Raw genomic sequence first — 21,483 nt, 5'->3', positions numbered from 1 at the left:
AGTTTATCGTAAACTTACCGAATTACTGGAATCATTTCGTAGCTTACCAGGCATTTTCATCGTTTGTTTTGGACACACGCTGTAAGTATGATTTTTAGAATGTTCAAGTCATTTACAATGACGAGCAAATTTTGGAACGTTATTGATGAAATATGATAAGATATTGACAAAGATAATGGATATTATAACCACTGTTATTGGAAATGATTAATAAAAATGATTGCACCAGCTACTTTACATAAATTATCCCCTATTTACATTAAAATATAAAATGAATTTTGAATTTGACAATTGTCTGACGTCTGTTGTCACAAATTTCATAAACATAGCCTCATTATTTTTTTTTTAACTGAGAACCTTAGATACGAGATGCAATGTGGGAACCATAGATTAAGTGGGAAATGACCAGTGAACTAAGTGACATTACTATCATCACAGATATGTTGTCATTTTATTAATAATGCTTATAGAAAGAAAATAATACATTTCAGAGAGATTGTGAATTATTATGGAATAAGGAGTGTTCAAGTAATATAAGATGCAAAAGTAAAATCTAATAACTAAAAATAAAGGAACAAGTCCATCATCCATTTCATTTTTATACTCCAAGATTTAAAAGAGCACAGAAATTGACCTATTCCAATAATTCCGAAAAGGAGGCTGAAGAGGGCTTTCTTGTTTCTGCTCTACCCTCTAGCTTTGCTTAGACCTGACCCCAGTGTGGATTGGAGGGATAATCTGCTTATCAGAATTAGTAGCTTTTGGGAATTAAGCACCCATATTATTAGTACACATGTGATCTAAGGGATCTAAAGTTCTACCCTGGCGCCTCATTTTTATTACTGTAGTTTATAATTATGCATTAAAAAAAAAAAATAGAATGATGTAGAAAGAAGTATCTTCATCTTCCCTTGTAATATTTTCTTGATTAGCTCATTTATTAATCTATATCTATCCACGTACTGTATCTAATACATTTACCAGTTGTTTATTCTAAGGCAAAATAAAGTATTAAATACTTACATGGGCATAGAATTTATAAAGCTAGTTGGAAGGAAACTTCTCTAAAAGGTTTTGAAGCACTCTTTATAAGCATAGCCTTAAAAACGTCTCTTGATAGTTTACACAACTGAATTCTAGTGTTTACTTTGTGATAGTAGCTACTTCCAAATGAAGGTACTGTTGATATTTCGTTAACTGAGGAAATTTTTGTAGTCATTTCGTTTGTAATTACCACCTAAATAATTCAAAACGTTACAGCATAAACAAATGTGATTTATTACGAAAAACAGGTCTTATGTTTGTGTCCAAAATTGCAGCTTTAAATATTCAAAAAATGGCACTTCTAAAAAAATATTTGCAACTTCATTTTCTGATAATAAAAACATAAATTTATTTAAAACAGGAAGTCATTACTGGACTTTCATATGCTAAACAGATTCTTATTGTCATTTTTTCTCGTTTACGTCCTATTTACAGGCCAATCTTGATAGCCTGTTTTATAGGGTAATACCCTTTCTAAGATTGACATTCAATTAACATAAAAACTTTAATTTTTCACATTTTGAAATTACTTTGAGGAAAAGTTAAAACATGGGAGTTTTGCAAATTTTTTGCCTTTTTAAAAAAACTATTTTCAATTGCATAAGACCGCTTTCCATTTGTATTATAAATAATCTTCAGTGTTAAACTTACAGCCAGATTGTATCTTTGTGCCAACAATTTAAGATTATAAAGAACATTATTTAGAATTTCTGCTCTTTTTTCAATTGCAGCAAATCTAATAGGAGCAGTAATACTATCCACAATAATAAGCTTAATCTAAAAAATGACGAATTTTTAAAAAAAATGATTCCTATTAGCTTATTACTTACTCTTACATTTTTGTTCATCTGTAACCAATTTTCTAAAATATTTATGGCTGCAATAAATTCTACATCTGTTACTACTTGAATATAGTGAATCTTCTTCATTATATCTTCAATTTTAAAGTAGCTATCGAATTCTTTTAGTTTGGCTGATGCAGATTTCAAATTGTTATAAATGTGTCCAGACTTTATTGCTATTTCTGCAAATTTTCTAAAATTAATTGCATACAAACTTAAAGGCTAGTTACTTACCTCGAAGTCTTTCTGGATTAAATCCATATTTAGTATTTACATAGATAACTTCTAATACATCTAATTCTGGAGGTATACTAATTTTATGGTGAATTGCAAACTTTTTCAATGCCTCATACTGTAATGAGATGGTATCACATTCCTTTTTAAAATTTCTGGTTTCGTCTTGCATTTCCTCCATTTCAGACCACTCTGCAGTCTTTTTAACTTCAAGTTCATCCTTCTGTTCAATTTTTTTTATTCGACATGAAGCTGCGTATCCTCTATTTTTAAGAGTTCGTCTTTTTTGTTTCATGCTGTTTATTTCTGCCTTGGAATACCTTTTCAACTTTAAAAGCTTGTTTAGATCTTTAACGGGAATCAAAACAAGTTCTTCATCTGAGATAATTTCAGGACTACCTGATTTTGAAGGTACCTAATTTTTGTAAAATTAGTTATCTAATTCAATATTGAAATAGTTTATCGTAAACTTACCGAATTACTGGAATCATTTCGTAGCTTACCAGGCATTTTCATCGTTTGTTTTGGACACACGCTGTAAGTATGATTTTTAGAATGTTCAAGTCATTTACAATGACGAGCAAATTTTGGAACGTTATTGATGAAATATGATAAGATATTGACAAAGATAATGGATATTATAACCACTGTTATTGGAAATGATTAATAAAAATGATTGCACCAGCTACTTTACATAAATTATCATTTTAAATACAAAATTTGACGTTTGCCTCCTTTTGTTTACGTCTGTCAGCCCTCTAACGTTAGTTGTTCGAACTTCGAANTGATTTTTAGAATGTTCAAGTCATTTACAATGACGAGCAAATTTTGGAACGTTATTGATGAAATATGATAAGATATTGACAAAGATAATGGATATTATAACCACTGTTATTGGAAATGATTAATAAAAATGATTGCACCAGCTACTTTACATAAATTATCCCCTATTTACATTAAAATATAAAATGAATTTTGAATTTGACAATTGTCTGACGTCTGTTGTCACAAATTTCATAAACATAGCCTCATTATTTTTTTTTTAACTGAGAACCTTAGATACGAGATGCAATGTGGGAACCATAGATTAAGTGGGAAATGACCAGTGAACTAAGTGACATTACTATCATCACAGATATGTTGTCATTTTATTAATAATGCTTATAGAAAGAAAATAATACATTTCAGAGAGATTGTGAATTATTATGGAATAAGGAGTGTTCAAGTAATATAAGATGCAAAAGTAAAATCTAATAACTAAAAATAAAGGAACAAGTCCATCATCCATTTCATTTTTATACTCCAAGATTTAAAAGAGCACAGAAATTGACCTATTCCAATAATTCCGAAAAGGAGGCTGAAGAGGGCTTTCTTGTTTCTGCTCTACCCTCTAGCTTTGCTTAGACCTGACCCCAGTGTGGATTGGAGGGATAATCTGCTTATCAGAATTAGTAGCTTTTGGGAATTAAGCACCCATATTATTAGTACACATGTGATCTAAGGGATCTAAAGTTCTACCCTGGCGCCTCATTTTTATTACTGTAGTTTATAATTATGCATTAAAAAAAAAAAATAGAATGATGTAGAAAGAAGTATCTTCATCTTCCCTTGTAATATTTTCTTGATTAGCTCATTTATTAATCTATATCTATCCACGTACTGTATCTAATACATTTACCAGTTGTTTATTCTAAGGCAAAATAAAGTATTAAATACTTACATGGGCATAGAATTTATAAAGCTAGTTGGAAGGAAACTTCTCTAAAAGGTTTTGAAGCACTCTTTATAAGCATAGCCTTAAAAACGTCTCTTGATAGTTTACACAACTGAATTCTAGTGTTTACTTTGTGATAGTAGCTACTTCCAAATGAAGGTACTGTTGATATTTCGTTAACTGAGGAAATTTTTGTAGTCATTTCGTTTGTAATTACCACCTAAATAATTCAAAACGTTACAGCATAAACAAATGTGATTTATTACGAAAAACAGGTCTTATGTTTGTGTCCAAAATTGCAGCTTTAAATATTCAAAAAATGGCACTTCTAAAAAAATATTTGCAACTTCATTTTCTGATAATAAAAACATAAATTTATTTAAAACAGGAAGTCATTACTGGACTTTCATATGCTAAACAGATTCTTATTGTCATTTTTTCTCGTTTACGTCCTATTTACAGGCCAATCTTGATAACCAATTGTGTGACATTAACGTCGACAGCAGACAAATGCTTACACATATCGGGTCATGTTTCTGCAAAACATTCTTAATGGAATTCAAATATTTTGGATATTTTAAATAAATCGCGTTTCACGAAAATATTGCGTACCGATAATAATAATTCCCATTCAATTAATCGTAACTAGTAGAAAGGTGATTTCGTTCCGGTATTGCTGAAACGGATATACAGATACTTGATTCATTGTTTTATGCATTAATTTGTTAATGTGTGATTCCTATAATATTATTAACTTTCGAGTATATATGATTACGTGATAATTTAAACTTTCTATTTTACCTATTTAAAATATATCTACACACTTCATAGGAATATTTATACAATACGCAGTACTTATTTAATAGCGGTAAGTACGAAACTTGTAGTACTTTATCTTTTAGCAGATATTTGTGGATATTACATGGAAGTCCTTTGACGAACCTTTAAGTTTTCCAGTATATAATAAACCAGTATAGTTTTTAACATGAACAGAAGAATACACAAATCCTTAAAATTGATACTACAATCCTATGGTGTATTTTTACTGAATAGGCCCTCCTTATGCACATTTTTAAAATTATTTAATTTTTCTCTGCAAGAATCCAGAGAATCGTAAATATTAAACATTCATCATAATCGTCAATCCGAAAACCGTTTGGACGCGCACCTCCATTCGTTCTTATCTTCAACCAATATTTGCTTTTCCCGAAGAATAGAACATCCAACATCCCTAACTATTTGTTAACAGTAATCTCCTAGATTTTCCTCTGCCCCTCTTTACGCCGGCTTCTAAGTTTCTAGGATAAGATTGCAGATTTTGAATAGTTTGAAGGGTCAGTCACCGCCTACCATTATACCNGACAAACGATGTTTGGCGGGAACAGCTGACGGAAGGCTGAAGCCAGGGCCGTACCTACCGGTATTTCCTCCGATTAAGAAAACTTTAAGGGCCTGTATCTCACTCACATTCATTTTTAAACAAATAATAAACAAAATTCTAGTAAATACTACTACACTACTTCACTTGGTGAGTACTACCTACCTGACTAAACTTCATGTCTCAATTCCAATGTCAACTAATGTAAAAAATTACCTAAAAAAGCTGTGTATAAGAATTTATATGGTATTTCATATACCTTATTTGAGATTTTCCAGATCCTGGCTCCCCACAGAACTCTGTAATCTGTTTTAGATGTACACCACCTCCTAGAATATCATCCAAATTTTTAATAAATGTTATAATAGTACCTTGAGTAATTTCTTCTTGATACAAATCTAATGCGGATCTTGTATATGGGGGATTTTGTAAAACTTTTAGATCATTTTGGAATATATCAATCACTCTTTCATCTGATGGGTTTAAATCTTTTAAATAATAGTAACCAAGTCGGAATAATTGTTGAAGTTTATAATTCGGTAATCCTAAAGTAGACAGTGGCTGCTCCATTTTCACACAATGTTGAATGTTGTTTAATTTATTAATTTACATAAATTATCATTTTAAATACAAAATTTGACGTTTGCCTCCTTTTGTTTACGTCTGTCAGCCCTCTAACGTTAGTTGTTCGAACTTCGAACTAATCGTAAATTGTTGAATATCTTTGCGGGAAATTTAATTTAAACCCTCTTAGGCGCGAATTTTAAGTGCACTCTACTATAAATATATTTCATTGCATTTACCTATGGAATTGCATTGGAACTCTATTGATTAATTATGGACAATGAGATCATATTTAAGATGAATAAAAGCAAGTTTAAGCTTTATGATAATGTTTATTGTAAGTATTAAGACTAAATAAATTATATACAGATAAATATCACTACATTCGAGTTTTCATTCTTTTCACAAACAGGGAGGGTTTTGATAGATCAAACAGTTTGCAAAAGTACCTAATGGTACGAATCCAGGTCCCATCGAGTATTTGAAATTTTTTTCATCATGAAAGACAAAACTTATGGTAATATTCGTTACGAATTCTAATGTTTGCCATTAAATGGAAAATAATTGAAAACAGAATAATTACAGCAAAACAGATGTTAACGAAGCAGTAATATATGGTAACGGAAAAGGACTTCAAATACTGTGTTTTTCCCATTTTTTAATCCTAAAAAAGAACAGAAAAATAATGTTCCTTGTTTTACTTAAGAAAAAATCGATTAAACTTCTTACATGTAAATCGATTAAAATGCAGAAAAACTTAAATGGAATATCTATTACTAATATCTATTATCTAATATTACTAATAAAAATAAAATTTTAATTGAAAAAGGTAAAATCTAAAAGACTTACCTCTGAGAGTCAGCGTAACCAGGCAGTACTTCACAGAGAAAAAAATTAGTATAAGAAGTAGTTATTTATATATTTAACAAATAGCCTTATAATTTAAATGCTGTATGTTAAGTTAAATGTTATTTAAATCGAAAAGCCGACATTTGTAATAGATATTTACGATTAATCGATTTTGTATTACGGAAAGTGAAATTTTATAGGTTGAACTGAATCAGGCGATTGTTTTATCGATTGTGAACGTGCTAGATACCTACTGATAATAAATGATGACGTTGGAAAAATTAATGAAAACAAAAAGTAATTAATAAAAACAATACGAATCGTATCTGACAAGCAAAACTACTATCATCAAGAACTTATTATTATTTTCTTTCATACAAACGATAAATAAATGATAGTAAGGAAAAATATAAAGTTTGGTTCATTCATGGTATAGGTACTTAATCATTTTCATTAAGTTTGTATTTATTTTTATTGATAGGTGATAGTATGTCAGGATTAAAAATTGGTCTTTCTATCATAAAACAACGCTACAAAACGCAGCTATTTTACACGTATTCAAGGAGTTGTTTACTTATCAATAATTTTATCAATTTTAATAAATTTGATGTGTGCTGTAGTGCCACTAAAGACGAAATAAGTTCTACGAAACTCAGTAACTTCCGGTATAGGGAAATTCGTACTTAAATTTTGAGTCCGGGTGGATTTGAAAACTTCTTTAAAAAATACCTAAAACTTAGATTAAACTATATATGTATAACCTATATGACCCGTTGGAGGTCCAAATGAGAACAGGAAAAAGCCCCATAAATGCGGAAAGGAAAATAGAAATGCTACTCATTGTNGTTGTTTGTTTGATTTACTACTGAACTCGTACACTAATTTGAATGAATTACACGTAACCAGAAATATGAAAAACGCTAATAAAGTAATAAAACTCAACGAGACAAAATATTTTCTTATCATAAGGAGGTATATATCTGTGTAAATATGTATTTATAATTGACCCGTTGGAGGTCCAAATGAGAACAGGAAAAAGCCCCATAAATGCGGAAAGGAAAATAGAAATGCTACTCATTGTACAAGCGGCGTCACATAAGAATACAGCCTTTAAAATTCGAAAAATACGTTAAAAACTTTAAAAAATCAGCAAACACGTTCTGTTGCAGGGGTGGTTTATGTAACTCAAGATTATAATTTCTGAATAAATTTTATAATATCTCTCTATCCGTGTTATCCATTTCAGTAATCAGAAATGGAATAGTTATAAACTGAGCAAGACCAAGATCGACACTGTCCCAGCCTCGATATTGGTTTTGGTCTTTTAGTTTGGTCTTGTTCTTGGTTTTGCAAGTATAAAGCATGGCCAAAACGAAGACCAAGACCTATTTTGCTCATCACTAACTTAATTAGAACCCAAAATTCCACAATACGTTTAGAGACCTAAAGCGCATTTCAGCACCCAAGGTGTCATCTTCAATTAGAGACTAAATTAATCTTAAATCTAAACCTAATTATACTGTTTCAATCAATAAAAGTATTCAAAACTAAATTTGTCAAAGAGCGGTCCGTATTAAGGGCGGGTTTTTTATGGGAGATCGCTTAAGGTGAAATTAAACGTTTTGGTTATCAGACAAATGGAAACCATTATCGTGGAATCGCTCAATAATCACAAAAATTTCTGAATGTATGCTTCGACTTAACTCTGCTGGGGTGGAATGTGAATCTATTCTGTGCAGGATTAAGTCGCTTATTTTAACAAAAAGAAATTACTTTTGCGTTAATCGTCGGTTACTTTAGAAATGAGAAGATATACAGAAAATGGAAGGAAATGACGCCATGGAAGTTAATACGAAAAAAGAGAGACAGGACGGTAGAACACTTTCTGAGATATCAAGGGTTAAGTAGAGATATATTTAGAAGCAGAAACAGGGATAAAGAGAGACAAAGAGATATCTAGATTAGATTACTATTAACAAACAGTTAGGGATGTTCTAGTGAAGGGATGCCCGTCTAACCAGTCTTTGGGCTATTATGGTGATGATAAATATTGTCACTTTAGAAACCAAATTGTCCCTTTATCAACTCTGCAAATTTTTTGTAATTTGAACAGATATTTCAGAACATACAATTAGTAAGTATTTAAAATAGATAATCGCCTCATGCGTTTTCCAAATCAAGCATCTACATCAGAGTAAAAACATATTGGATCCAATTTCTTTAATAATACATACATTACATACCCTTAATAGTTTTCACTTGATCTGCAAACACGTTTGATAGAACATTTTACGCATATTTTAAAGCAGTGACGAAAAGTACACCCCCGCAAGGTCAGGTATAGCAGAGGTCCATTGCCTCAAGGGTTAAAATTAAAATAAATACATATTAAAAGTTAATACCTCAATTCCCACCTTTTACAAAAGTTTACTGTAGGTACAATAACACATAAAATTTATACCTATTATAGTTTGTCAGGGGAAAGGGAAGGGGGTCAAAGTTGCTATTGCGGGAAGGTGTGATTATATGAGATGAACATTTTATAAAGATTTAATAAAAATTAAATGAAGCTTGCTTACCTCTCGTGTGTTATTTTGTATAAATCGGTACACCGTTCTGGACTAAAATAAAGACTGTCTATTTTTAATCAATGTAACGTGCTTACAGGAAATTATATTCTTAACTCTCATTTTTTACCCATACTAACCGCAAATACTTTTAATGATTCATTTGGGAAAAACAGTGCGTAATTTTGATAAAATACTTTATGTGTGGTACAAATCTATCAGTATAAATCTCAATATCTAATGATTTAAATATGTATTATTACACTTAATATAAAAAAAATACTTTTTTCTATTTAAGAACCAAAAATCATTTTGTAAAACTAGTCAAGTGCATTTTATTAAAACATATTTCTATACATCTCTTATATTTATAAATAAATAGGCATTAAGAATTCTTATTTTAAAAAAAATTTTTTCAAAATTATTATTTCAAGCTTGCCGCATAGGCCGCACATCTTACAATCCAGAAGTGTGTTAAATCTACTCTAGTTTGTATTAATAAATATTTTGGTATTTTACATGAATATAAGTTGTTTCCAAGCTCTATTTATTAGCTTTACTTGCCGCATAGGCCGCACATTTTACAATCCAGAAGTGTGTTAAATCTACTCTAGTTTGAATTAATAAATATTTTGGTATTTTACATGAATATAAGTTGTTTCCAAGCTCTATTTATTAGCTTTACTTGCCGTATAGGCCGCACATTTTACAATCCAGAAGTGTGTTAAATCTACTCTAGTTTGTATTGAGAAATATTTTGAAGTTCCACAGATTTAAGATATTCGTACGCTTTCATACGGTATTATCATACTCTCTAAATTTAGAAGTATGTATGTGTTTTTGTTGTTTGTTTGATTTACTACTGAACTCGTACACTAATTTGAATGAATTACACGTAACCAGAAATATGAAAAACGCTAATAAAGTAATAAAACTCAACGAGACAAAATATTTTCTTATCATAAGGAGGTATATATCTGTGTAAATATGTATTTATAATTGTAAAATTGAATATTAACATGTGCTCTTGCTTGCTTCTGCGAAGAGCATCGATCTTTTTTAAAGTATAAATATCTAGTTATATTTCTACTAAATTTTACCCTCAGCTTCGCTCGCGTTGATGTCCTAAATACGTGTCAAAAGTCATCGAGGATCACCTAAAACTAATTTTTTTTACCCCCCGAGAATAGTATTTTTTCTGGATAAAGTTTCTGAACAAAAGTTACCCTAAGTCATTTTCAGTACCCCTGACACTGTGTGTACAAAATTTCAAAATGATCGATTGAGTAGTTAAGGGAAAGTTAAGTCTCGGGAAAGGTATTTTTTTCTGGATAAATGGTAACCTGTGTCCTTTTTTTGTACCCTTGACGATGTTTCTACAAAATTTCATGATGATCAATTCAGGAGTTAAGACGTGAAGTCGACCACGTAAAACTAATTTTTTTCTGTTTCTTTACATTCTGTAAAATTATCGAGAGATTGTGTTCACGTTATAGTCTACATGAACTAATGCAAGAAATTATGTAACGGTTTATTTAAGTCACATATTATAAAGAAATACTATAGTAGAGGTAATTTAGCATCTCGTGAGCCGCTGTCTTGGCTTACGCAGTCATCTGGTTGTCATTCTTTAGATGGTTTTGGGGGTTGTGAAGTTGTGGTTGGTGTGTTAATAAAATAACAACAAATACACTTTCCATATATTTAACGGTTTATTATTTACCTATCTATTTTAAACCAGAAATTATACTTCACATAATTCACTTATTATTAATTTATTGGTAAAAATTAATATCAATTGACAGTTCGTCTGTTGTCATGGGTCTTTTTTCAACTATTTTTATAAAATCAGTTAAATTTTGGATATTGATTTGTTTATAATCAAAAACATTCACAGATGATTATAAGAAGTACATTCTCATAATATAAAAGAGATCTTACACTACAGATCTACAAAAAACTATATCATCACGAACTTTCGTTAATTTCTTTTTTATTTCTAACCTGTTTATTGTATGTGAAACAATTTTCAAAACAATTTCAAATTTTTTGGATTTGTACAGTTATACTTCAAACAGATTAATGTTAATTACTTATGTAGATACAGACATTTACTATTTATTAAAATCATTAACAAATAAAACAGGTACGGTAAAAATAATTATTAATTTACAAAAAATACCAAAAGATTCATATTTGCACCTAATTAAATATAAATCAATAAAAAACTAATCGCTGTTATCTATGATTTTTTAACATTTTATTTAGAATAAAACTAAAGCAATAATATTGAAAATTGTAGTATTATAAATATCAAACATATGAGGTATTTTACAATATTAATTCGTTAAAAAATCATGAAAAATATAAGATTAATCTAGTTGAAACAGAGTTTTTCTTTATTCAAGGTTTTTGATAATCACACATCAGTTTTTATGATATCTATCAATTAGAAGAGTCAATATCAATAATTCAGCAATGAACAACTGATCTGTAACTTATTGATTTAGTTTGAACTTGTTTGTTGAAGTAATGACTGCATAGAGAAAATATGAAAATAATGCGCCGAAAATACAGAGCATTGGTATAAGCCAGCTTGCAATTTTGTTTAGAAGTTCTTTATTTAACAGTTTTGACGAATAACTTTTGGATTTCGTTTCATTTATGTACTTCAATAAATCGGAGAGCGAACCGGAATATTTTGATGTTACATTGGTCAAATTTTCGGGTTTGTAAATATTGGGAAATCCATTGTCGAAAAGGTTATCGCTAACATCAAAAACGACGAGGGCAGTGAGAGGCTGAAGAAGTTGGAATGGTAATGTGGTGAGTAAATTGTAGGAAATGTCCAGTAATTGAAGTTGTGGGGTTCCCTTAAAACTGTTCTCCGTCAAAGTCACAATTTTGCAAGAACTCAGTCTGAGAAAATTAAGAGAATTCGATTTTAATATGACGTTCACGTTACTGAAATCATTATGCGACATATCTAAATACTTGAGATTGTTTAGCTCTTGTATTTCGTTCGGTATAACTGACAATTCGTTGTTTCGGATATTCAAGTAAATTAAACTCGTTAACCCTTTAAGTGTTCCTTCTTCTATTTTGTCGATCTTATTAAACGACAGTACGAGCATATCGAGTTGTTCGAGTCCTCTGAAACCAGCGCTTGTGAGCGTTTTCAGGAAGTTATTGCTTAAATGGAGTCTTTTGAGTCGAGTTAGACCTGCGAAAGCATCATCTTCGATATTTCTTACATGGCTACTGCATAATTTTATTTCCGATACGTTTTGGTATCCAAATTGCAAGAAATATGATGTAGGAAGTGTCGTCATTGATGCCTGGAAGATTTCCAATTCATCTACCGATTTCGAAGAAATATCTGATAACGCCACGCAATTGGAACTTCGTGGATTTTTTAGACATTCGATGTTCTCTGCCTTTGTATCGGGATGAATCCTACGATAAGAAATTGATATTCAAAATAATTATAAACCGACTGTTTTGAAGTTATTATTTGCTTCAACTTAATCCAATTTAAAAAGACTCGTTAAATACCTAAATATTTTACGACTTTTGTTAATTTATAATACATCGTAACGAAGATATGAAGACGATTAAAAAATTAAAAGGAATACTCACCCCTAATTACCACAAATAATTTTATATGAGCGGACAGGTGTTTCGCCCACTTCACACGTGGGCATTATCAACGCGAGACTGCAGGCACACGTGTCCGCTCATATAAAATTATTTGTGGTAATTAGGGGTGAGTATTCCTTTTAATTTTTTAATGTACAGACTAGTTGAAATTGAATAGAATAGAATTCGAAGAAAAAGTAAGCGAGGGAAAGCCAGCTATTAATGAGGGTTGTTAAGTAGGTATCGAAGACGATGAAATTCTAAAAGACATTCTGAAAGAGATCCTACTATCCTACGTGACAGCGATGGTGTTACCCTCAATGAGAGTGGTTAAAACACACTAATGTATACAGATCGTATTGGATGTGATATAATTGGGAAATTTGCTCTCGCATGTATTGTTAATTATTTTCTTTGAACATTTTAACCATAATTACTCATAAAAGTCAACGTATGCTTATTAAGAAATGTGTATTTATGATACCGATTGCAAATCTATAAGAGAAAGACATCCTACTATCCTACAAGGAAAAAAATATCGCGAGATCACCTTGAGGGTATAATAAAAAATAGAAAACATTTTATTCTTAAGGACAAGTCCTACTGATGATATCACTTCAAAAAAGTGACTTATCTATTATAAAACACTAAAAATTAATGTTTTGACTAATTTTATATTGCAGGGGCAGATCCAGATAGAATTCGTGGGGGGGATTCAATTTCTTCTAAAATTTGGAATAGAATACAATGCACCGTTTAAAATGAAAAAAAAAATGAGCCTGTGAGTAACGTGCAAAAGATTAATATTTTCACGTTCACGCAATCCCAAAGAATGTCTTAAGAGGTCAGATTAAAGCGTGAAAGTGGCATTCCAGATGACCCACTCTTTTACCAATGACAGCATAAATCATGTATGTTATACATAATGTACGGTACCAATTTCTGTGGCATCAAAGTCGTTGAAGTAACACCACTGGCGACAATAATGGGTGGCGGTTGTTATAAATCGTGTTCATGGAGTCATCACACAAATGACAAATTCCTATACAATAAACACAATGAAGTGGATATAGTTGTGTACTGAATTATCATAATACTGAAAGATATAATTGTAGGATTAGTTGTCGAGGCAAAGTTCGTCACCGTCGAAGAGCGCTATTATCTTTTATGGGCGTCTCTACACTGTTTACTAGACTTTCTTTAACAAATTTTTAACTATGAACCCGGCTGAATGGTCAGCCGAGTGGAGAGGATGGGACATTTGGTTTTACGTTCAAATACAAAAGGCATTTGAACTGAAGCAGAACATATTTAAATAGGCGAAATATATCTGGATTCTATAAATGATAAGTTCGAGAAGCAAACAAACTTCCCAAGTAGAAATTTCGGTTCATTTTATCGTTTTTAGGTTTGCCACATAACTGATGCCTAGAAATATAATTAGAATTTAACTAGGGCCTAAAAAAGCCAAACTTCAGTGAAAATCGAAATTAAAAAATTTCTAGTCAGGTCCTTAAGAAAAACAAATCTCCCACCTATATTATCCTAATGCCTTTTATTTCTTAAAACATTTTCTTACTATGACTAAAGAAGGGATAAGGTAATATTCCTCTTTTTTATTAAAATCTGAATCGATTTTTAATTTCTCTTCAAATTCGTCAAAAATATCAACAGTAGAGCATCTTTTAATATATCATTAGTTTCTTCTTTTGAAAGGATAATATGTTCGCTCCTTNAGCCTTGCTATATGAGCTCTCAAAGCATATAAAAATTATACGGCTTAAATGTGAAGTTGGGTGCAAAAGAATACAATTAAATCCTCTGTCGGGAAAAAACGAAATGACTTTCCGAACAACCCTATAAAACCGCTTGTGAGAGAAATTGCATTACAACAAAATTCAACATCAATTCATCAACAAGAACTATATGAATTGTGAAAAATAGCACTAAAGCGTCATAATTTGTTATCGCCGTTTGCAATCTAACGTTGAAAGAAGACAAAGAAATTAAATAACAGATAACAATTAAATGCAGTCAATGTTTAAGCTTAATAATAAATTGATAAATTAGTAATCAATAATAAATTCATACATTGCATCAGAATTGAACTTGTTATGAGAATAATAAGATCTTTACATTCATCAGGTGATTTTACTAGGAAACGGAATTCCCTTTAGAAAAGTACTTTGTGTCACCAAGGATATACTATTTTAATTAATATGGACATCTATAAGTATTTGGAAAGGTATACTTACCAAATGAAGAACAATAAGAACACAAAGAGTGACATTATGTAGGAAAACGGGTTTCGGATGTTTTTTTAATAATATTCATGTAATTTTTATTAATTTTGGTATTATCTCTTGACACTAACACCACCTTACTAGAGTGATAAACACTGGAATAAATAGTACTGATTAAACATCAGCAGGTACATTTTACATTAACTTTCAAAAATCTTATCTTGTCTTATCTTACGATGAGATAATAATTTGATTTTGTTTACTTATTATACATTTCAAAAACATAAAAGGTAACATTTAACGAATTGTTTGTTAATAGTAACAATTAAATATTTAAAAAATGCAATATCAAAGAAATCTGAAACAGCTAACCAATATAAGACTAAATATTCCGTCAAAATCGAGATTCTACGAATATTGAAAGTACATTTAAAAATCATTCAAACACAAATTAAAAACTGGGTATTTAGAAAAAGGCATGTTCCCGCATATTCCGATAAGTAATCTAATCGTGTTCTGCCTCTATCCCTATTAACTCTTGTTGCTGCTTCTAATATGCCTGTAACTAATCCTTTGTGTCTCAAAAAATATCCAGAGGATCTATCCCTATGGACGACGAACTTACAAAGCCAACAGTTCCCCATCAGATGGAAAACAGCGGAGATGCTCTTTATATCAAAGTAAGGAAAAGCCAAAAACAACACCTTCGGGTACAGACCCTTAAGTCTGTTACCATCATCCAGCAAAATGTATACAAAACCGAGTACAAGAAGCCTTTTTCAACCTTATCGTCCAATTAGGATTCCTGGAGCACCATTCAAGTAGCCAGACTTTATGAAGACATCATCTAGACTTTCAACCTGTCCCAACCAACCGAAGCCATATTCCTAGATCTCGAAAAGGCTTTCGACAAAATCTGATGTCGATAATCGTCGATTACGATTAATCGTAATAGTAATCGTAATCGTTTCGTCACTAATATTATATTCATTATGTCATAAAAATCGATAAATTACGTATTTTAAGCAGCTAGACCAATTTCATTGTGACTAGTCTAAGATTGTAACTGAACTCGTATTACGATTAATTGACATGATCTTTTTATTATTGATCTTCTTAAGAAAAATACAAATGTCCAGCTAAACAAATTAAAATTGGTAATATCTAATTTATTCTAACCATAAACACATTCGTATTTATTGAAAATTCTATCCCTTTGCGTTGTGTTATGGAAGATAACTGATTCACCTCTCCACTGACCTAGGATACAAATCAAGCAGATTTCAAGCAACGCATCGTCCAGTTTTTACTGCTTATCTGATTACGTGCTAACGACGAGTTTTTCAGTGTCGTGTTTAAATGTTTCTCCTTTCTAACTGCAAATGGGTGTAACGGAGTTATCCTTGCAGTCGGCTTCCTGAAGCGTTATCAAATGAAAGGTAAAATATTTATGCATTTTTCCTAAGATTTCAGTTAATTTATGGTAGTTTTCAAAAAAGCAGATGATATTTGCAGATAGTTATTGTTCATTTTCGACGGTGTGACGTAAAAAGAAATGAGTAATTCGTATATTCGGCGAGCATTTTGCTTTATATTTGTGCATCCTTGAAATTTGATAATCATTAAGCGCAAAAGCGAAAGCTATCAAGCATAGAAATTAAAAACGTATTAAAGTAAACAAAAACACATTTTTCCAATTTTCAAGGACGTTCACACATACGAAGTCTCATGAGTAACTGTTGATTCTTATCAGTGCCAAAAGTGTGTAGACCCTTAAAAACAATTTGAAGGCAATTGTAGAGAATTCAACGATAATTTTGTTTGTAATAGTAAGAAAATTTTCATTGTACCAGCGGTATTTTTCAAATCTATCGGCTCATTATAAACATTTTGCGTTGAGGGTGCCACAAATGATGGATGAATCTTTACAAAATATGGGGTGCTGATGGATTTGCCAATAGGCTGTATAGATTGTTCCCAAAGGATTCACAGGGGGTTATAGCTGGCCGACTTGTTTGAGGAATATATTACAGAGAGTGGATTAAAAAGTAATCTCCATCTTCTCCATCGCTCTTAATTTTACTTACTTCTTTCACAGCTACTGGACTATCTATGTATGGTATTATGGTGCAAACACTAAACAATGGTTCCTAACCTTTTTAATATTGTTACCCCTGTGACCTATTAGGAAAACTGATTTTACCCCGCCCTTAAAATATTATCAATACAAACAACACAAGCAAATACAAATATCTTTAATAATCACAAATTGCACATCAGTCTTACAATTTTATATATCTAAACAATAATTTAACTAAAGATAGTTGGTGTAATGAATGGTATTTTGCATTTTTCAAGTTTTTTTATGTTAGCTTTAATTTCGCTTAAAACGCATCCTAAGTCATGTTCCACATTTAGAAGGATTCTGGTCTTTGTTTTTAGTGTAACCAAAGTTGAAAAACCACTTTCACATCTATAGGTAGTGGCAAAAGGTATTGACATTTTTAAAGTTCTGTTAGCTAGAGCAGGATATTCGGTACTAGCTTTTCGCTTAAATGTGCTAAGATCATAATTTTGAAATTCTACTCTGCAAGTAGTATTCTGGCGTAGTCCTAGATATTCCACTTTAGCCGCTACGTCTTCGTTTTTAATAATGTTATCATCCGTAGTAAATAATTTTAGGTCTTAATTATTAGGTTCTTTGTTACCTCCGCAGAATAACTGATTTACCCCTGCGGGGGTAATTACCCCCAGGTTCGGAATCACTGGTCTAGAAAAACTCCAATCTTAAAAAAATGAGAAAATGCCTTAAAGGTTTTCTTAAAAAAGACTTTATGCTGAGGTAAATGTAGAAAATTAAATAGGAACTACAAAAAAAGTATTTATTTGAAAAAGGTATTTTGAAAATACGTATTTTGCATTTAGAATTTAAAATGCAAAAGGAAAATGTATTTTGTATTTTACATTTGAAATAACAAATCAAAAAAAGTATTTGCATTTTGTATTTTGTTGATTGATGCGGGTGTATTGCTTGCTTAGATTTTCCTAAGCAACACTTAACCCTCTTCGATAAAAATTAATTTAGCGAAGTCGATATTTTTTGGAAATAACGGCCGAATAATTTCTATCTGTGGTATTTGTGGAATGATAGAACGAGCAATAAATAATTGACGTGATTTTTAGCTTTTTTAATTAACAACGAAAAATAGCTTAACTGATAAATGACAAACCACTTAGATTACGAACAACGAATGAATACTACTAATTAACGATTACTGATGAACTGATAAACTGATGATGTGATTAAATGGAAAAATGCCTAAATATAACAACAAAATAAAGGGGGTGGAGGTACGTTAGTGGGGTGTTTTTGACCTTAGACTATTGTTAGTAACTGCGTGACTACAATGACAAAAGTGCTTGTGGATGGGAAGACCATCGGCCCATGTGGTGACCAACGCGAAGGGACGTTAAAGTTACTTTGTTGCAGGCACGTTATTTTAAATTTAAAACTGCGAATGGCATAAACGTTTTCTTTGTTCAAAAGACATATAATGAATTGCGCCCCAACATATTTAAATATTTTTAAAAAACTGTTTGACACATCTCCAGTCAAAAATAGGTTAAAGACAACCCTGTTTATGGGGACATAAAATAGAAGATAAAAAAGGAGTAGGTACCTTTTTATGAATTCCGACATTGCAGCATCATTGTTTTAATATTTTAACCGCTCTCATGTGAAAATTTCTAATAAAAATTTAATTCTTTGTTTTTATTGTTTTAGGTTTCGCAATGGTCCCGTCACGCTGAGCCAGTTGATGCAAAGAAACATCTCGAAAGATCTAATTACACGGATCCTATGATCACCTCTTAACGCTCGTGGAAATAAAACACGGTTAAAAAATATTTATATTTCTACATTATCTCTTAACAATTTAATATATTTAGTCCACCATTTTTCTAAACCCACTAACCTTTAGAAAAAAATCTTTGTTTTTGACCCACCCAAAACGCCATCACTTTGCTATCGTCTTTAAATAAGCTATGACACGTGTTTAGGACACATTTTGTACATACATTGTCAGGGGTACAGAAAAGGACATAGGGCACAGAGCCGGACTGAAGGTTTTGGCCCGGGGTGCGATGTAACCAAACGAGCTGGTTTAGAAGGGAAAGTGCACAAATTTTAACAGCACTCGTTTTTAAATAAATTTAAGAAAGTAGGAGGAAATTTGCGTTTGTCTTTGCTCTTGTTTTAAAAATTTATTAAGTTTTTTTTTAATTTCTCTTTTTTTTTCTCATTTTTTGAGTCATTTGGCCCAGTTTTATCCGGGAGGCACCCCGGGCCTGTCCGGACCTGACAGGGTACCTTTTCTCTAGAAAAAATACCGTTCTCAAAGGATAGAAAAAATTAGATTTATATCATCGCCAATAAATCTTTGACACGTATTTAGGACGTCAACGGGAACGAAGCTGTGGGTAAAAACTATCTTGAAATTTTGTATACACATTGTTAGGGGCACAGAAAAGGATATACGATATACATGTTACCGGAAGTGTATGAAATGTTAGGAATTATATACAATTCGTAGGCTATTTAGGAATCTATAAAATCTTGTTTCAAAGATTTTTTAATACACACATATCCTGGAAAATGTATGAAATTCCGATGTTCTACTAGGAAATTTATAAAATGCATAAAACTAATGCTTTCTGTGAATAAAATGAATACCCTCCCGTCGCTCTGCTATCCCTGCGTACCCAATGCCATCTTAAATGTAATACATTTCCGATTGCAATTTAGGAAATGTATAGATTTCCTAGGAAATGTGTCTAATATAATATTTTAGCACATTTCCGGGCGGTTTTAGGGATTATATACATTTCCTAGGAATTGTATATAATGACGAATTACACCCACTTCCGTTAACATATATACTTTTTATCCAGAAAGAAATACTGTTCCAGGGGGATAGAGAAATTAGTTTTATGTGGTCGTCGACGATCTTAAGCACGTATTTATAAAAATCTAATTCCTTCTTTTTATTGTTTCAGCTTTCACAGTAATGGTCTGGACAAACTGAGCCAGGGGTTTACTTGGATTTAAAGAAATCTGACGTGCACAAGTTTTCTCAATAATGAATAAATATTTAGAGACTGTGAAATATATATGTTTAAGCCACATAATTATATTTCTAATAAGGTATATTATTAAGAAGAGGGTTATTTATATTGAATGAAAAACGGTGATGCTACAAATAAATAGTCTATTTCAGTAAGTTAGGAATTAGGAATTAACTTATCTATGTTTACGAATCAAAAAGCAAAAAATACTGTTGAAAATTCCTGTGAAATTTTGATGTGTTATTTGTATACTTAACTAAATATTTTCAACGGAATTTTATTATATTTTATTTTAGTAGGTAGGCAGTTTATAGAAAATATTTCAAACTTCCATTTAAGCAGTAATTAGCAGTTTTATTACTGTTTGGTATTTGCTAGAAGCAAATTAGCTAGACTTACCCCAAGAGATGTGTTGTTGAAGGGGTGTCATTTTAATACGCTATAAATATGTTATAAAATATTCATGTGTTATAAAATTAGAAGTGGCTGATTTTTGGTATCTAGGAAGTCACATAAGTTAGCATACAAGGAGTAGTAGGGATATAATACAGAGGCTAGTGCTGGATCCAGTCTCCTTTAATAAAAAGAAGTCACTTCCATGCTATTGAACTTTTAATTTAGAAATTCGAAATAGATTATTTATTAAAGGTGTACCTATGTTTGAAAAGAAAAGGTTAGAAGCCTTCGAGATGTGATGTTACAGGCGAATGTTGAGCATACCTGGATAGAGAAGGTTAAAAATTAAGAGGTGTTAGAAAGAATAGAAGTTCAGAGGACTTTATAGAAGTCAATAAGAAATAGGTGAGATAGGTTGGTAGGGCACCTTCTCAGGCATGAAGGCCAGCCAAAGACATATCAGAGGTAGAATGAGGAGTAGAGGCAGACCTAGATTGGATTACTGTTTGCAAATAGTTAAGGATGTGGGATGTTTTAGTCTTAAGGAAATGCGAAGATTAGGTCAGGATAGGAAAAAGTGGAGGTACGTGTCCAACCAGACTTAGGACTGACAACTTTCTGATGATGATTAAAATTATTAGTTTGTATTCTTAAAGAAATGGTACAAAAAAGGCTTGAGGTAGAAGGGTTTTAGTTGGCAGGTCCTTCTCAGGATCATTGATAATACGCTATTATTAATATTAGAATTTATTACGTAGCACCCACCACCATCCTCAACTTTAAACTTAAGTTTTACTGTTTTGTTCACTTAATTCAATAATAAATGATCTCAATAGACACTTGTTTGATTTATTTTTGCCAAGTAATACTATATTAATATTTTTTTCGT

The 21,483-nt window shown here is 31.3% G+C and overlaps 2 protein-coding genes and 3 long non-coding RNA genes across 9 annotated transcripts; 1 reads left to right on the top strand and 4 right to left on the bottom strand.

Moving 5' to 3' along the window:
* Positions 1–15: 15 nt before the first annotated feature.
* Positions 16–2,814, bottom strand: LOC108735019 (DNA repair protein RAD51 homolog 3). Of its 5 annotated transcripts, none has more exons than XM_025981321.1 (6): positions 2,595–2,814; positions 2,121–2,535; positions 1,875–2,068; positions 1,696–1,821; positions 1,024–1,237; positions 16–79 (listed from the first exon to the last, which is right to left on the bottom strand). In XM_025981321.1, exons 1-5 carry the CDS (start codon positions 2,634–2,636, stop codon positions 1,037–1,039), a joined length of 978 nt encoding a protein of 325 aa, XP_025837106.1. In that variant the 5' UTR covers positions 2,637–2,814; the 3' UTR covers positions 16–79; positions 1,024–1,036. The 5 variants fall into 5 exon arrangements, with proteins under 5 accessions (XP_025837106.1, XP_025837103.1, XP_025837104.1 ...); XM_025981318.1 differs by lacking the exon at positions 16–79 and adding an exon at positions 432–968; XM_025981319.1 differs by lacking the exon at positions 16–79 and adding an exon at positions 432–758.
* Positions 2,815–3,248: 434 nt separating this feature from the next.
* On the bottom strand, positions 3,249–4,081 carry LOC112906691. Its single transcript, XR_003232513.1, has 2 exons — positions 3,841–4,081; positions 3,249–3,785 (listed from the first exon to the last, which is right to left on the bottom strand). It is a non-coding gene; the product is annotated as an uncharacterized LOC112906691 (long non-coding RNA).
* Positions 4,082–6,088: 2,007 nt separating this feature from the next.
* LOC108735177 lies at positions 6,089–7,463 on the bottom strand. The gene is made up of 2 exons (XR_001937530.1): positions 6,626–7,463; positions 6,089–6,440 (listed from the first exon to the last, which is right to left on the bottom strand). It is a non-coding gene; the product is annotated as an uncharacterized LOC108735177 (long non-coding RNA).
* Positions 7,464–10,891: 3,428 nt separating this feature from the next.
* LOC108735166 (leucine-rich repeat-containing protein 70-like) lies at positions 10,892–15,234 on the bottom strand. The gene is made up of 2 exons (XM_018467002.2): positions 15,087–15,234; positions 10,892–12,648 (listed from the first exon to the last, which is right to left on the bottom strand). Exons 1-2 carry the CDS (start codon positions 15,119–15,121, stop codon positions 11,691–11,693), a joined length of 993 nt encoding a protein of 330 aa, XP_018322504.1. The 5' UTR covers positions 15,122–15,234; the 3' UTR covers positions 10,892–11,690.
* Positions 15,235–16,428: 1,194 nt separating this feature from the next.
* LOC112906701 lies at positions 16,429–20,314 on the top strand. Its single transcript, XR_003232520.1, has 3 exons — positions 16,429–16,513; positions 18,859–18,969; positions 20,130–20,314. It is a non-coding gene; the product is annotated as an uncharacterized LOC112906701 (long non-coding RNA).
* Positions 20,315–21,483: the final 1,169 nt, after the last annotated feature.

Source organism: Agrilus planipennis, unplaced genomic scaffold (assembly GCF_000699045.2).
Source record: "Agrilus planipennis isolate EAB-ADULT unplaced genomic scaffold, Apla_2.0 scaffold5, whole genome shotgun sequence".
In the NCBI taxonomy this organism is placed as follows: Eukaryota; Metazoa; Arthropoda; class Insecta; order Coleoptera; family Buprestidae; genus Agrilus; species Agrilus planipennis.
This window is presented reverse-complemented; position numbering and strand designations above follow the sequence as displayed.

Bases quoted from the DNA above. Each gene is read 5' to 3' on its own strand.
- LOC108735019 (XM_025981321.1), bottom strand. From the start codon at position 2,636: ATGAAAATGCCTGGTAAGCTACGAAATGATTCCAGTAATTCG. The intron at 2,536-2,594 runs GTAAGTTTACGA...TACAAAAATTAG, and splicing joins GAAATGATTCCAGTAATTCG to GTACCTTCAAAATCAGGTAG. The intron at 1,238-1,695 runs GTAAGTTTAACA...TGAATTATTTAG, and splicing joins CACAAAGATACAATCTGGCT to GTGGTAATTACAAACGAAAT.
- LOC108735166 (XM_018467002.2), bottom strand. From the start codon at position 15,121: ATGTCACTCTTTGTGTTCTTATTGTTCTTCATTTG. The intron at 12,649-15,086 runs GTAAGTATACCT...TTCTTATCGTAG, and splicing joins TTCTTATTGTTCTTCATTTG to GATTCATCCCGATACAAAGG.